The sequence below is a fragment of the Carassius carassius genome, chromosome 41 (assembly GCF_963082965.1).
Source record: "Carassius carassius chromosome 41, fCarCar2.1, whole genome shotgun sequence".
In the NCBI taxonomy this organism is placed as follows: domain Eukaryota; kingdom Metazoa; phylum Chordata; class Actinopteri; order Cypriniformes; family Cyprinidae; genus Carassius; species Carassius carassius.
In genome coordinates, this window is record NC_081795.1 from 529,341 (window position 1) to 543,543 (window position 14,203).

At 34.0% G+C, this 14,203-nt stretch overlaps 1 protein-coding gene across 2 annotated transcripts in view; it reads right to left on the reverse strand.

Moving 5' to 3' along the window:
• Nucleotides 1-12,014, reverse strand: part of LOC132123331 (solute carrier family 12 member 9-like) — a 54,565-nt gene extending 42,551 nt beyond the window's left edge. The window contains exons 1-7 of one of the 2 annotated variants that reach the window (XM_059533883.1): nt 11,724-12,002; nt 9,359-9,386; nt 6,500-6,634; nt 6,252-6,389; nt 4,881-5,186; nt 3,897-4,004; nt 2,613-2,724 (exon numbers count right to left, since the gene is read on the reverse strand). In XM_059533883.1, the coding sequence (XP_059389866.1) occupies nt 2,613-2,724; nt 3,897-4,004; nt 4,881-5,186; nt 6,252-6,389; nt 6,500-6,634; nt 9,359-9,386; nt 11,724-11,861 (965 nt within the window). In that variant the 5' untranslated portion in view covers nt 11,862-12,002. Of the gene's footprint in view, nt 1-2,612; nt 2,725-3,896; nt 4,005-4,880; nt 5,187-6,251; nt 6,390-6,499; nt 6,635-9,358; nt 9,387-11,723 lie in introns of both variants that reach the window. The other variant, XM_059533882.1, reaches the window with a different exon arrangement.
• Nucleotides 12,015-14,203: the final 2,189 nt, after the last annotated feature.

Genomic DNA, 14,203 nt, shown 5'->3' on the forward strand with positions numbered 1-14,203 from the left:
GCATCTCTTCTTCCTCTGCATAAGACGTTTTGCATCTTACAGTAGGCCCATTTTTTTTTTATCATGCAATGAACACTTTTATTTCAAAAGATCAAGGACAATTTGATTTCTCTAGATGTGACCTTTAAAACGGTTGAATATTTCTCAATATTTTCTCTGGTGATTCCTCTTATTTTCATCATAAGCCCCTTATGTGCGTGTTTATCTGCGAGCGTTTTAATGTGGTACTGCCATCTGCTGGTCACTAAAGCATTGCATCCGCCTCCAATGACACAAATTGTCTTATTTTCACTTGATTAGGTGAATTCATCTTTAATGTAGGACCACCTGCCTCCTCTGTGGTCATGGTGATGGGCATTAGAGAGTTTAATCGTTAATGCTGGTGTAATTATGTTCCTCTAATCAAACCCTAAATCATCTCTATCTCTCTGTTATCCAGAACAGATAAACTTTGCTGTTCAAAATCAATCATTACCAGTGTTGGGGAAAGTTACTTTTTAAAAGTAATGCATGACAAAACTGCGTTACTCCCTAAAAAAAGTAACTAATTACGTAATTACTAAATACTAAATCTGTTTTCTGTGAGTGGGGTGAATAAATGCACATTCACATTTAGTCTAGAACTATATCATGTTCACACAGCGCCTGTGTATCTCCGATTTCTCCCAATATGGGGACAGGAGACTTGTCAGTCAATAAATGGGAAAAATATTTTTTTTGAAAAAGTAACTCAGATATTTTCTTGCCAATTAAAAAGTAATGCGTTACTTTACTAGCTACCTGAAAAAAGTAATTACTTAACTAGCGTAACTTGTAATGTGTTACCCCCAACACTGATCATTACAGACAAGACTGATTGAATCACTTTAAGGATCTCACTTTAAAATCATGTTTTAGTTTTGTATGTGATGATTTAGACACCAAACAGGCTCGCTTTCAAACTTCATGGTGTTTAAAGCAGACCGTTAAAAGACCACACACATGCAGTAAGATTTAGGAGCTGCACTTAAATCAGGGTTATTACTGTTAACACAAACATCATTTGAAATAAAATAAACATCAAATAAAATATATATTAAAAACTAAACATTTCAGATAGTTGCAATGACAACACTTCTCATTTCCATTTAGTTTAAATTGATGTGCTAAAATAAAAACTAAAAATATATATATATATATATATATATATATATATATATTTTTAGTTTTTATTTTAGCACATCAATTTAAACTAAATGGAATAATGAAATAATTAAATTAAAACTAATAATAATAATAATAAAAAAAAAATAAAAAATAAAAAAAAAAAAAATATATATATATATATATATATATATATATATATATATATATATATATATATATATATATATATATAATAAATAAAGTTTTAAGAGTAAAAATGCACTCAAAAGTTTTTTTTGTTACTTAAAATGAATGTTAGATAAAAAAACAAATAAATAAAAGTATATACTTATATTTTTATATAATTGTATTATAGCTAGTTGCCAAAGCGAAACTGTATTTCATTTAGTTTAATTTGATGTACTAAAATAACAAAACTGAAGTAAAAATGAATAAAAAAGAGATTTTATAGACTTACAGACATAAATATAAACCTACATTAGTATGACGATGCTAAAAATAACAGTAATAATAATAATGCAGAAGTTAATCATTTAAAATAGAAAGAGTAGGAGAGACAGAGCCGGACTTTTCAAATATTCACATATTTCTCTGTCATTCAACAGAAGAACCTTTCTTTTCATATACCTTCAATGTCTCTCTCTCTCTCTCACATACACACACACACACACTGGTCTCTTTCCTCATGCACATCATGTGAGGAACACATAATCCATGCGTCACATGAGGCCACTAAAAACCACACACTTGCATTTACTAGATACGTGGCATTTCCAGAATTCTGGCCATTGCAATTAGAACAAAACATTTATATTACCATTTAATTTAAAACGTCCCCAATTATGGCAAAAACAGAACAAAACTGGCATTCTTTGCAACCTACAAACGAACATCCTAAAAACTGAATTGTATTCAATAGAACTTAAATGAATGCAGTTTGAACCATTTCTGTTGGAAATGCCAGGAATGTCATGTGACCTCAATCACACTTCTGCTTAAACACACACACACACGCACACACATACACATACACACACACATGAGCCAGCTTTCAGATCCGCTCAGGTCTCTGCAATCCACAGAAGCTTGGTGCCAAAAACCTTCTGAGGTTTCAAAAGTTTAACTTTCACTTTCATTATTTCATCTGTCGGCTCCATTCTGTGAGAGTGTGTTTGTGTGTGTGAGTGTGTACCTGGCATTCCTTATATTATGAGACCAAATGTCCCCACAAGTATAGTAATACCAGTAAATTTTGACCAAGTGTTTTGAAAATCTATGTTTTGTGTGAGGTTTAGGGTAAGTGGATAGAAAATACAGTTTGTACAGTATAGAAACCATTACGTCTATGGCATGTCCCTACAAACAATGGAAACAAGTATGTGTTTGTGTGTGTGTGTGTGTGTGTGTGTGTGTGTGTGTGTGTGTGTGTGTGTGTGTGTGTGTGTGTGTGTGTATATAGAAATTACCGGTCACAGGTGCAGGAGATCAGTATACTCAGCAGGATATAGATGACGAAGGTGAAGATGACGGCTGTGATGGTTCCAAGAGGAATGGAGTAGCTCGGGTTCTTCAGATCACCTTAAACATACAAACAAACTTTACCTTGGAACACAACACTACAGGTGAAAAGGTTAAAAAAACTTAACTAATACACTTCACCATACTTCCCCAGTTGATTGAACTGCAAACATGTTTCATTTGACAAATTTTCTGAAACATTATGTTTAACCATGCAAATGAGGCGTTATCTAATTAAATTTCCAGAGAATTAATGAACATTGGATAAAGCCTGGTTTCACATTTATTTTGTTGACATATTAGAGTTAAAGGTTTTTACTGTTGGGATTTTGGATTTCTCATTTTATCACTTCCTAAATCAATAAAATACCGTCAAAAGACAGAAAAAAAGTTTTTTGCCATGTTTTTAGGAATAAAATGTTGTATAAATGAGTGTGAATGATATATGAACAAACCCTTCTATAAAATCCTTCAGAATATAAAGAGGAATAAAACTCTAAGTTTTGGTGTTTGTAAGTGCTGCTGAAGTGGAGAAAAAACTCATTTTGTGAAAACGGCTTTTAAAGATATATACTGTAATTGAAATCAATAGAAGCAAATCGATAAAGTGCAAAAATTTAAACCAGGCGAATGATATATGAACAAACCCTTCTATAAAATCCTTCAGAATATAGAGAGGAATAAAACTCTAAGTTTTGGTGTTTGTAAGTGCTGCTGAAGTGGAGAAAAAACTCTTTAAAGATAAGTATTGTAACTGAATTCTATAGACGTAAATAGATAAAGAGCAATGAAAATAATACTTAAAAGTGTATTTTGGAGTTTTCTTTCCACTAGTTTGAAACAACAGACAGTTGTTTAGACAGTTTATAATTACTTTCTGTGAAAATATGTTTTAAAATAAAGACTCAAAGAGTTTTGGAAAGCTAAGTGTTTTTTAATTTGGTGGTTCATTTATTGGATATGTTAAGATTTTTACCTCTGCCGATTTTATTTAGGCTTCAAAATGAATAGAAGTCATGTTAATTTGTGAAGAATATCATGATGAACAAAATGTGTACCTATTATAAACCTTTGGGTTTGTTTTCTGAAATAATCCAGAAGCCAATGGAAAAATCCAACTGGGTTTTGGTTGAGAAGTCATTCAGAAATTTCATTTTTACACAAGAATTCAGTCTAACAAACAGTAGAAAATGCTAAACAGCAATAAACAGTCCAGTAAACTCAAGACCCACCGGACATGTTGGATCCAGCCATGATTCCAGTACAGCCGTTAAACATCACCGCAAAAACAGTGGCGAAAGACATCATGACTCCAGTGGTGTAGTCCACTGTGTAGTCAGCTAAACACACACACACACACACACACACACACACACTAGATTAACTTTCTGTGAATTCTGCAACCCAGCATTTGTGCTAAAAATCACGATTATTACACTTACATGTATGAATTTAGCAGACTCTTTTATCCAAAGCCACTTAAAAAATAGCAATTTGTAGTAGAGCGAACAATATTCATAATATACAATGCCTGGTTTATTAGACAACTAATAAAGTGTCTGTAAAGCTGCTTTGACACAATCAGTATTTTATAAAGTAGTATGCAAAATAAAGATGAAATTATGGTTTAGGTTAAGGTTAGGTTAAATTACTTGTAATTATGCATGATTTACTGTTATTACTATAGGAAGCATATGTAACATGTTACCACACCTACATATGTATAAATGATTATCTTTTCTAGTTAGCATTTGATTTCATTTTCCAAGTTTTTTTTTTTTTATAAAAGTGCATTTTTATTTTACATTTACTCAGTTTAATTTCACATTTTTATGATTTATTCATCAGCTTTTCTTCAACTCACAATCTTGATAAACTAAAAATATAAATAAACATAAAAAAAAATATATATTCCACTTCAAAAGTGGTGTTCGATTTTAGTTTCACTACTTTAACAATGACACTAATATGAGAACAGCTGATCTAATGTCATGTTCCTAAAAACGTGCTTAGATTTGAAAGAACTAGCTGCTTTTATTGTACATGTGTAATGATCGGTTGGGTTATTGATGAAGCTGGTTAATTAATATCAAGTTAAAAAATCTGTTTCTTCATTCAGGAAGCTTCCTTTGGTCTTTTACAGAAGTGTGTGAGTGACATGGTATCAAACACTGAAAGCTGGTTACATGTGAAAACCCATCGTAAAAATCTCTCACCTTGCACATTTCCCATCAGTGTTTCTAACTTAAAGCCGGTGAAGTTTGCACTCGTCGGGCCGAGGGAAGCGTTCCTGTGACCAGGCAGCTGGACGGTTTGAAACGGCACGATGAAGAAACTGATAAAGATTGTCCCTAAAACCACCATGACGATGATGAAGATGAGGAAGGTGGCTTTAGCATAGATATGAGCCCCGATCAGACACACGAACACACACAGCAGCAGAACCACTGTGCCGTACAGCAGAGACCACCAGTAACCGGTCGGCAGAACCATGTACCGAGATGCAGACAGCGACGAGCCATCTGAGAAAAATAACAACACAAGTCAACACTCATTAAAACCTAAAACATAAATTCATTCATTTTTTAAATTAATTACTAGTTTAATTTATTTGTATTTTTAAATAAATAAACAAAAAAACTAATTTTTTAATCATTTAATAGCAATTGATAGCCATTTTTGCTGGAAAATAAATAAATAAATGTTTTATTCTTTTATTTAATTGCAATAAATAACCATTGATGCTGGAAAATAATTTAAATAAATACAGAAATAAAAGTTTTATTTGTTTTATTTAATTGCAGTTAATAGCCTTTGATGCTGGACATTAAAACAAAAAAATAAATATAAACATGAATAAATACATATTTTTATTAATTTATTTAATTGTAATTAATAGCCATTGATGCTAGAAAATAAAAAAATAACAATGTGCATAATATAGCCGAAATTTATCAAAATATGAATATTAAATGAAAAACTATAAATAAAATTGACAAATGTTGCCTTGACATCTGAAATATTTTTACGCTGAAGCTAAAACTACAGTTGAAATATAAAGAACTAAAACCATATAGAAATATAAAAATAAATTAAAAATGTAAAAAAAAAAATGACAAAAGCATATAAAACACTAAAATATTTACTAAAATTATAACAACAACTATTATAACAGTATATGAATATTACAAAAATAACACCGTTTTTGGTTCAAATTTAAGCTCAATTTTGCACACAAGGGGAAAACGTTTTATGCTTTTTAGAAAGAAATGACATACCTCAACAGTGTTCTGTATAAAAACATTAAACATCTAGAGCAGTGCAGCAGCCTTTATTTTGGTTTGATGTTATTGTACACCAAACTCCATTACATTTATATTTAATATCAAACCCATGACCTTGGCATTACTGGTGCCATTAAAGATAATGCACTGCCATCCAAAGATGAACCAAAACCGATTATGCAGAGTGGACTCCTGTGGTTTTAGTCACTCTAAATGAAATCATATTTTGTCAATAACCCTTCCATAAGTCAATAGGATCATGCATACCTATACAATTAACATAAACACAAGTACAGACGCTACCTTCAGGAATCCCGAAGGTTGTGAGTATGGCCTCCACCAGTCCCAGCACTAAGAAGGCACAGCCGCACACGTTTGCCAGAAAGAACATGATGCCAATGCTGCCACCGAACTCTGGACCGAGAGCACGACTGATCATGTCTGTAGATGCAAACAAAAGCACAGACGAACAACAACCCCACAGCTAAGGAAATTAACGACAGGTAGAGTCATGCATGTGTTTATGTTTGTGTTCAATGATGCAAGGATACAATACGCTCCTCCGGCATCCAGCGCTCCGTTAGTGGAGATCGCACACACCGACAGAACCGTCATACTGATGATGAAATACGCCACCAGCAGCATTGCTATAGTCTGATAAAGACCACACTGACCCACAACAAAACCTGCGAGACAAACAACACTGGTGTCTTAACCCTTATATTACACTCTGGGTCAATTTTGACCCGCAACATTTTTGAGTTTCAAAAATACTGGTTAAAGCAACAGTTTACTTCAATGTGCTGAAAATGTGTTCACCCTCAGGTCATCTGAGATGTAGATTAGCTTTTTTTCTTCATCAGGTATGCAGAAATGCAGCACTGCATCATTTGCTCTGCAGTGAAAGGGTGCCGTCAGAATGAGAGTCCAAACAGCTGATAAATACATCACAATAATCCACAGCACTCCAGTCCATCAGTGAACATCTGGAGAAGACAAAAGATGGAACAAATCCAGCATTAAGATGTTTTTAACTCCAATACATAGAGTCTATAATCCATAATAACACTTCCTCCAGTGAAAAAGTGTTCTGGTCTGAATCAGGAGAGAAATCTGCACAGATCAAGCAGCGTTTAAACAGCTCTAAACAACAACAGCAGATGCACTCTTTCACTGAAGGAAGTGTTTTTATGGATTATAGACTCTATGTGTTTGAGTTAAAATCATCTTAATGCTGGATTTGTTTCATCTTTTGTCTTCTCCAGATGTTCACTGATGGACTGGAGTGCTGTGGATTATTGTGATGTTTTATCAGACTCTCATTCTGACGGCACCCATTCACTGCAGAGCATCCATTGATGAGACACTGATGCAATGCATTTCTACAAACCTGATAAAGATACAAACTCATCCTGATCTCTGATGATCCTGAGAGTGAACACATTTTCAGAACATTTTTCGTTTTTTGAGTGAAGTATTGCTGTAACCTAGTTTTGCTGTTCTTCATATTGTGTCTTTTTTTCCCCTTATTTAATAAAGTCACAAACATGCAGACACTCACATAACAGGCATTGTGGATTGTGCATACAAAATGTCTTCTATTACCATTACGTTGTAAATCTTTGGTCAATTTGATCTGCAAACAGGTTGCATTTTGACACACTTCAGCTTTAAAATGGCAGTAAAAGTGTCCTGTCATCACTTTAAACATAAACTGATGCATGCTTAGTCTTGCTCTCGTGTAGTTCATTCACAGATCAGATGTTCTAGATTAGTGCAGCACTTAATGGACTTCAGTCAAACAAATTACTATAAAGAAAAAAACCCTAGATGACATTTGAAACATCTGAAAACATTAACATCACAAATCTGCACACATTTGCATGCATGTGCACAGTTTGCAAACTTCAGTAACACTTTACTGAAAGCCTTAATTTAAAATGCACTATAAAAGTAGTTTTAATGCATTAATCATGCTTTTTAATGCACATTATTATGCATTGTATGATCTCATGAGGAATGAGAATTGTATAACCACAATTATTTTAATACATTATAATAATTATCTATTCATTGTTAAACCTTTAGAAAGCATAATGCATTAAAATATGTTCAAATATTGTAATGCATACTGCAATTATTTTATGAAAAGATAAATAATAATAATATTTAATGCATTACACACATTACGAATACATTTATAATGCATTATATTTTAAGGCTTTTAGTAAAGTGTTATCGACTTGTTAAAAATGATTTTTTATATTTCCACATTATGCATTACGATACTTCACATACAAATATGCAAATACACACATGCAGAATGGAGATATGTTATTTGTGCTCAACATGAAATAATGTTTTTGATAAAAATTTCTTCTAAAACTTCATGTACTTTATAGAATGCAAGAAGATATTCAACATCACAGATCAGGACTTGTTTTAATTCATGCTTAGATTGCACTGCATTATGGGGAATCTGCACAATCGCTTGACCAGGACTAGTTTCACATGCATTATTATTTGATAATATTGCGGTGACTTTTTTCACATTAGCCAGCATTAAATTACTTAGTAACTACTAATTAAAGATAAAAAAGCATCACCTAAATCAAAAGATCAGAAAAAAAACAACACAACAATTATTTTGCTAAGCTGTAAATAAAATAAAGTTTACTGGAGAAAGGTTTATGAAATAATAAAAAGTCTTTCAGCTTCCAAATTTAATGTTGAATTCAATGCATTACTTGCTGTTTCTTTAATTTGTGAACTAGTTTCTAAGTGAAAGTTGATTTTCAATGTATTTCAGGGTTTCACACTCTGAATGCTTCTTTCCGCCACCGATTAAAAAAATTACAAAATTAATTGCAACCTTTTCTTAAAATTCAGACTTTTTGTTTCTGCCAGGGAATAAAACAAAAAAGTTGTGACTTTTTATCTCACAATTCTAACTTTACAATCTTTATATCTTTAATTCATACCGAAATATTTAATGTGTGAGAAAAATAAGTCAGCATTTTGAGCAAATCAGATATTGAAAAATTTAAATATTAAAAATATAAACTCACAAGAAAAAAATTGTGAGATAAACAGTTGCAATTAACTTTTTTTTTTTAATTATTCCGTGGCCAAACTAAGCTTCCAAACCACAACCAAGACAAACATCAATACAAAAAAACTAATTTTTAGGAATGACGTGCATCTTATGCATCTTCTTTCCAATACGAGTAGCAACATGTATTAAAAACACACACAGGGTCAGTTTTGCTTTCATGTGACTGTGACTTTGCTAACATGCAATGTGTGTGTGTGTGTGTGTGTGTGTGTGTGTGTGTGTGTGTTTCCACATGCAGGCTGAACACCTGTCACATATGATAAATACAGCAAATCAATACATGATCGTTTCTTACCGTAGCGGCTTCTCACTAAGCCAGTGTGCTTAAAAGACAAACAAAAGCAAATATTAAACCCGAGCAGAGTTAAAACCTGCGGATGTGAATGAGTCATTTCAGAGCCAATCTGGGTGTGTGTGTGTGTGTGTGTGTGTGTGTGTGTGTTTGTGTGTGTGTTTGTGTGTGCCATATGAGTGGCATAACCAGTATAACCACCGCACAACGCCAAATGCTCACAAATTACAGACAGATCACAGCCTGTCTGTGACTGCGGTTACTATGTACTGTACACAGTGATTAAACATTTATAAATCATGCCAGAGATATTCAGAGACACGACGTCTGTGCTGAAGCTCCTGTCATTAATAAAATCATATATTACGTCACAATCAGCTGTTTATTAATGATCAGTCTCAGACAAACCATCAGCGCTGTAACCGTTACACAAAACTGAAACTAAAACTAAAATGCATAAGCTATACAGAAAAAAAAGAAAAAAAAGAAAAGCACTAAATTTGAAACTAAAATGAAATTTAAAATAAAATCTCATTTAAAATGTACATGTACTAATTTAGCAGACACTTTAATCCAAAGTGGATTATAAGTAACTTGTTTGTCAAATTTTGTTTCAGGCTGCTGTGCCGATATTTATTTAGTTATGTGATACAATGTATCTCGCTACTAAACAGCACACAATATGAACTGTAACAAAATGACTTCAAATGTAAGAAAAGACGCTCTTCCTCTCTCAGTGGACGATTGTTGACCACAGAAACCAATAACTGTCTGTGTGGATCAGACTGTACGAAGTCCGAGTTTCTGTTCGTTCACACTATAGAGAAGCAGAAAAGGAAATAATCTGGGCTCATGATGTGTTAGCATCCAGCAAAGCCAGTTTACACTTATTTTAATAGCACAAAACCACATCCGTGTGGCGTTAATCTCATGTTCAGTCATATTTACATACAATACTTCTGAGTGTTCTATAAATGTTCTAAAACAAGTAGTTACAATAAATAAAATGTTAGACAAATATTTAACTAAAGCGTTCCATGAACAATACATAACAAATGTTTTAAGAACATTATAAAAAAAAAACAGATAACTCTGAATGAACGTTTTATTAACGTTACTAGAAGAACGTATGCTCGTAACTTTGAGAGAACCTTGTCAGAACGTTCCGAGAACATTCCAATTACGTTGACGTGTAAATAATGTTTTCGTACAAATTTTTGGAGTACGTTATTGAAGTGTTACAAATAAATTTGAACTAGGGCTGCACGATAAATCACATGCGATATTTAATGACAAGCTACGCAAAACCACAATCATATTTTGCGCAGCTTGCTAGTAAACAACGGCTCAGTGTAGTTAATGCTCCTCCATGAGAAAGTGCGCAGGTGATGGAGATTTACCGCTGATAACAGAAGTGGCTTTATTGACAAGATGCGCATTAAATATCGCATGCGATTTATCGTGCAGCCCGATTTTGAACAAATGTTCTTTAATCATAGCTAGAAAAACAATTGTTTGAAACTTTGAGAGAACCTTGCCAGAACTTTCCGAGAACATTCCCATTATGTTGACATATAAATAACGTTTTCATACATCTTTTTTGAGTACGTTATTAAAGACTTGCAAATAATTTTTAACAAATGTTCTATTATCGTTACTAGAAGAACGTTTGTTCGTAACATTGAGAGAAACTTGCCAGAACGTTCCAAGAACATTCCCATTATGTTAAATTATAAAAAAGCTTTCATACTAATTTTTTGAGTGCGTTATTAAAGATGTGCTTATTATTTTGAACAAATGTTCTAATAAAAAAAATTTCATAACTTTAGGGGAACCATTCCAAAACTTTGAGAACATTCCCATTATGATGACATATAAATAACGTTTCCGTATAATTTTTTTGAGTACGTTATTAAAGATTTATTTTGAAAAAATGTTCTATTACCGTTACTAGAAGAAAATTTGGTCGTAACTTTGAGAGAACCTTGCGAGAACGTTCCAAGAACATTCCCATTATGTTAAGTTATAAAAAAACTTTCGTACAAATTTTTAGTGCATTATTAAAGACATGCAAATAATTTTGAACAAATGTTCTATTATCGTAACTAGAAGAACGTTTGTATGTAACTTTGAGAAAACCTTGCCAGAACGTTCTGAGAACATTTCCATTATGTTGACAAATAAATAACGTTCTCGTACTGTTTCGATAATGTGACAGACAGACAGACAGACAGACAGACAGACAGACAGACAGACAGATAGATAGATAGATAGATAGATAGATAGATAGATAGATAGATAGATAGATAGATAGATAGATAGATAGATAGATAGATAGATAGATAGATAGTGTCAGTGATAGACGCACCGATCCGCAGGAACACCACCACACTGAACATTGACAGCAGTGTTGGAACCACCACGCCGAAGAATATGTTGAGTTTGGGCGGCTGTTTAGCGGCGGTTTTCCGTCGGACAGCCGCGGGGCTCTGGTGCTCGTCCTCATCTCTACCGGTCCGAGTCTCCCGGTGGTCTCCGGACTCGTTGACGCTGGCGGAGAGCCGGTAATGCAGCAGCGGCGTCCGCTCAGACATGGTCGCCGTGATTGAAGCTTCCTCTCCGGCTGCGGTCACATGATTCCCCGTGTTTACAGCGCCTCCAGTCACGTGACAGAGAGAGAGCCCATCCAATCAGCAACGGCTATAAAACTATACAATCACAGCGAAGCTTTATTATTTAGACACATAGTATCTGTAAATTAGAGACTACTTAACAACATCCTTCTGTTTCTTTAAACACACACTTACACACACACACACGTCTGCTTCACTGTCCTTGTGTGTTCATCCCATAGGCGTAATGGTTTATATACTGTACAAACTGAATATTCTATCGCCCTACACCAACTCTCTCTCTCCCTCTCTCTCTCAATTTCAATTTAGGTGTTCTTTATTGGCATGACAAAAACTACATTTGTATTGCCAAAGCAGTTGCAGCTGGGCTGCTTGTATTTACAGAAAGAAAAAGAATAATAGTAATAATAAAATATATAAAAAGTATTAACCATGTAGTGCAAAGTGAATTAGTGTATGTGAATATATAAGTTAGAAATAAAATAAAATAGAATATGGTATTAGATTTACAGAGGCAAAATATACATCTAAGTAATACAATACAGTAATATGGGATAACATAATCTACGTGTGCTGGAAACATCAGGTCAGGGCAGGTTGAGTGTTTTCTCTAACATCATGACAGGCAGACGCATATTGAGCAGCAAACACACAGCAGTTCTTGTGTTCTCCGAACTGATTCGGCAGTTTCTCCTGCTTCGGAAGAGTTTTAAATGTCTGATGGATCTGCTGTGTCTGATCACAGAACACTGTCTGTATGTCCGTGTATTTGGAGCATTCTGTTAGGAAGTGCACTTCTGTTTCCATCTGATTCAGATCACAGTGTGCACACAGTCTCTGCTCCGCTGGCAGCTATGTTTTTCTGTGTCTGCCCGTCTCTATCATCAGCTTGTGTCCGCTGAGTCTGTATCTGGTCAGCGTGCTTCTCAGTTTCTGATCTGACACTGTGTACAGATACTCTGCCATACTCTACTCCCTCTTTAGAGTCAGAGAGCATCGCATTTTACTCTGTTTTTCTGTTTGGGTTTGTAATTTGATGTGATGTGATTCAGAGCATCAGTAGATGTCAGTGAAGCATCAGGACTGAAGCTCTGGATCAGCTTGCTTTCTTTGCTCATCTCTTAGTGTTGAAGGGCTTTATAATGATATGATTGGGGGTCACTGAGTTTCAGATGTTTCCAGAATTTAATTGCCCTTTTTTGTATCTTTATGATTAGAGGATATTTGCCTAATTCTGCCCTGCATGCGTTATTTTTTGTATGCCGGTGCACGTGTAATATATAGTTTTACACAGTTCTGCATGCAGGGTCTCAAAGACGTCACTTCCCAATGCAAACACGCCCAATAACACCCCCACCCGTCACTTGATTGACAGGTTTCCGTGTAGATGTTGGAAATTCAAATGCAAAAGGTATTGCGATTCCATTTGAGTTTTGGCAGTTTACATGCACAGTGCAGAGAGAGTGAAAAGGCAAATGTGGTAATTCATATTGCTATTTAAATATGACAGGCTCATAGCTCGTAAGATATGGGAAACACAATTGCAAACGGACTTTGCATTTCCATTTTAAATTTTGCAGACACTGTGCGTTCGCTTAAACGAAAAGGCAAACGGTAATGCGCGATTTGCATTTGCGTTTGGATTATGTCACATTTTATGCGTCCACAAATTGAAAACGCAATTGCATGATGCATAATGTCCGGAATATCATTCCATAGGTTGTTTGTAATGTAGTTACCTTCAACTGAAACCCATTTAAGATTTTTAGTGTTAAGTGTTGAATGTGTTTATTCTCAGCAACACACTCTCTAAAACTGAACGAGTCATTACTTTATAAAATGTACAATAGAAAAAATAAGGTCCTCGTTGATGTCAGAGATCAACAAATGTTACAACATACTCGGCCTTTGGTTATACTATGCAAGCTTGTTTTCATCAAAAGATAAAAAAAAGTACTGATTCTTTGTGTTGTTCTGCATTCTTATAAAGTATGTTAGGATAACCTCCAACTTGTATTTAATTTGGAAAGAAATATTAAACAGAATATAAAAAAATACAACATGATACTATATTATATGCCCAACTACTAGAGGATTTAAGTTTTATATCTAGCAAGTAAATTAGCCTTTAAAAGTCAGTGTCTTTAAATGAACACATTTTACACTTTGATAAATATTTAATTGAAAGATTCACAAGTGTAAAGTTTTGTATTTG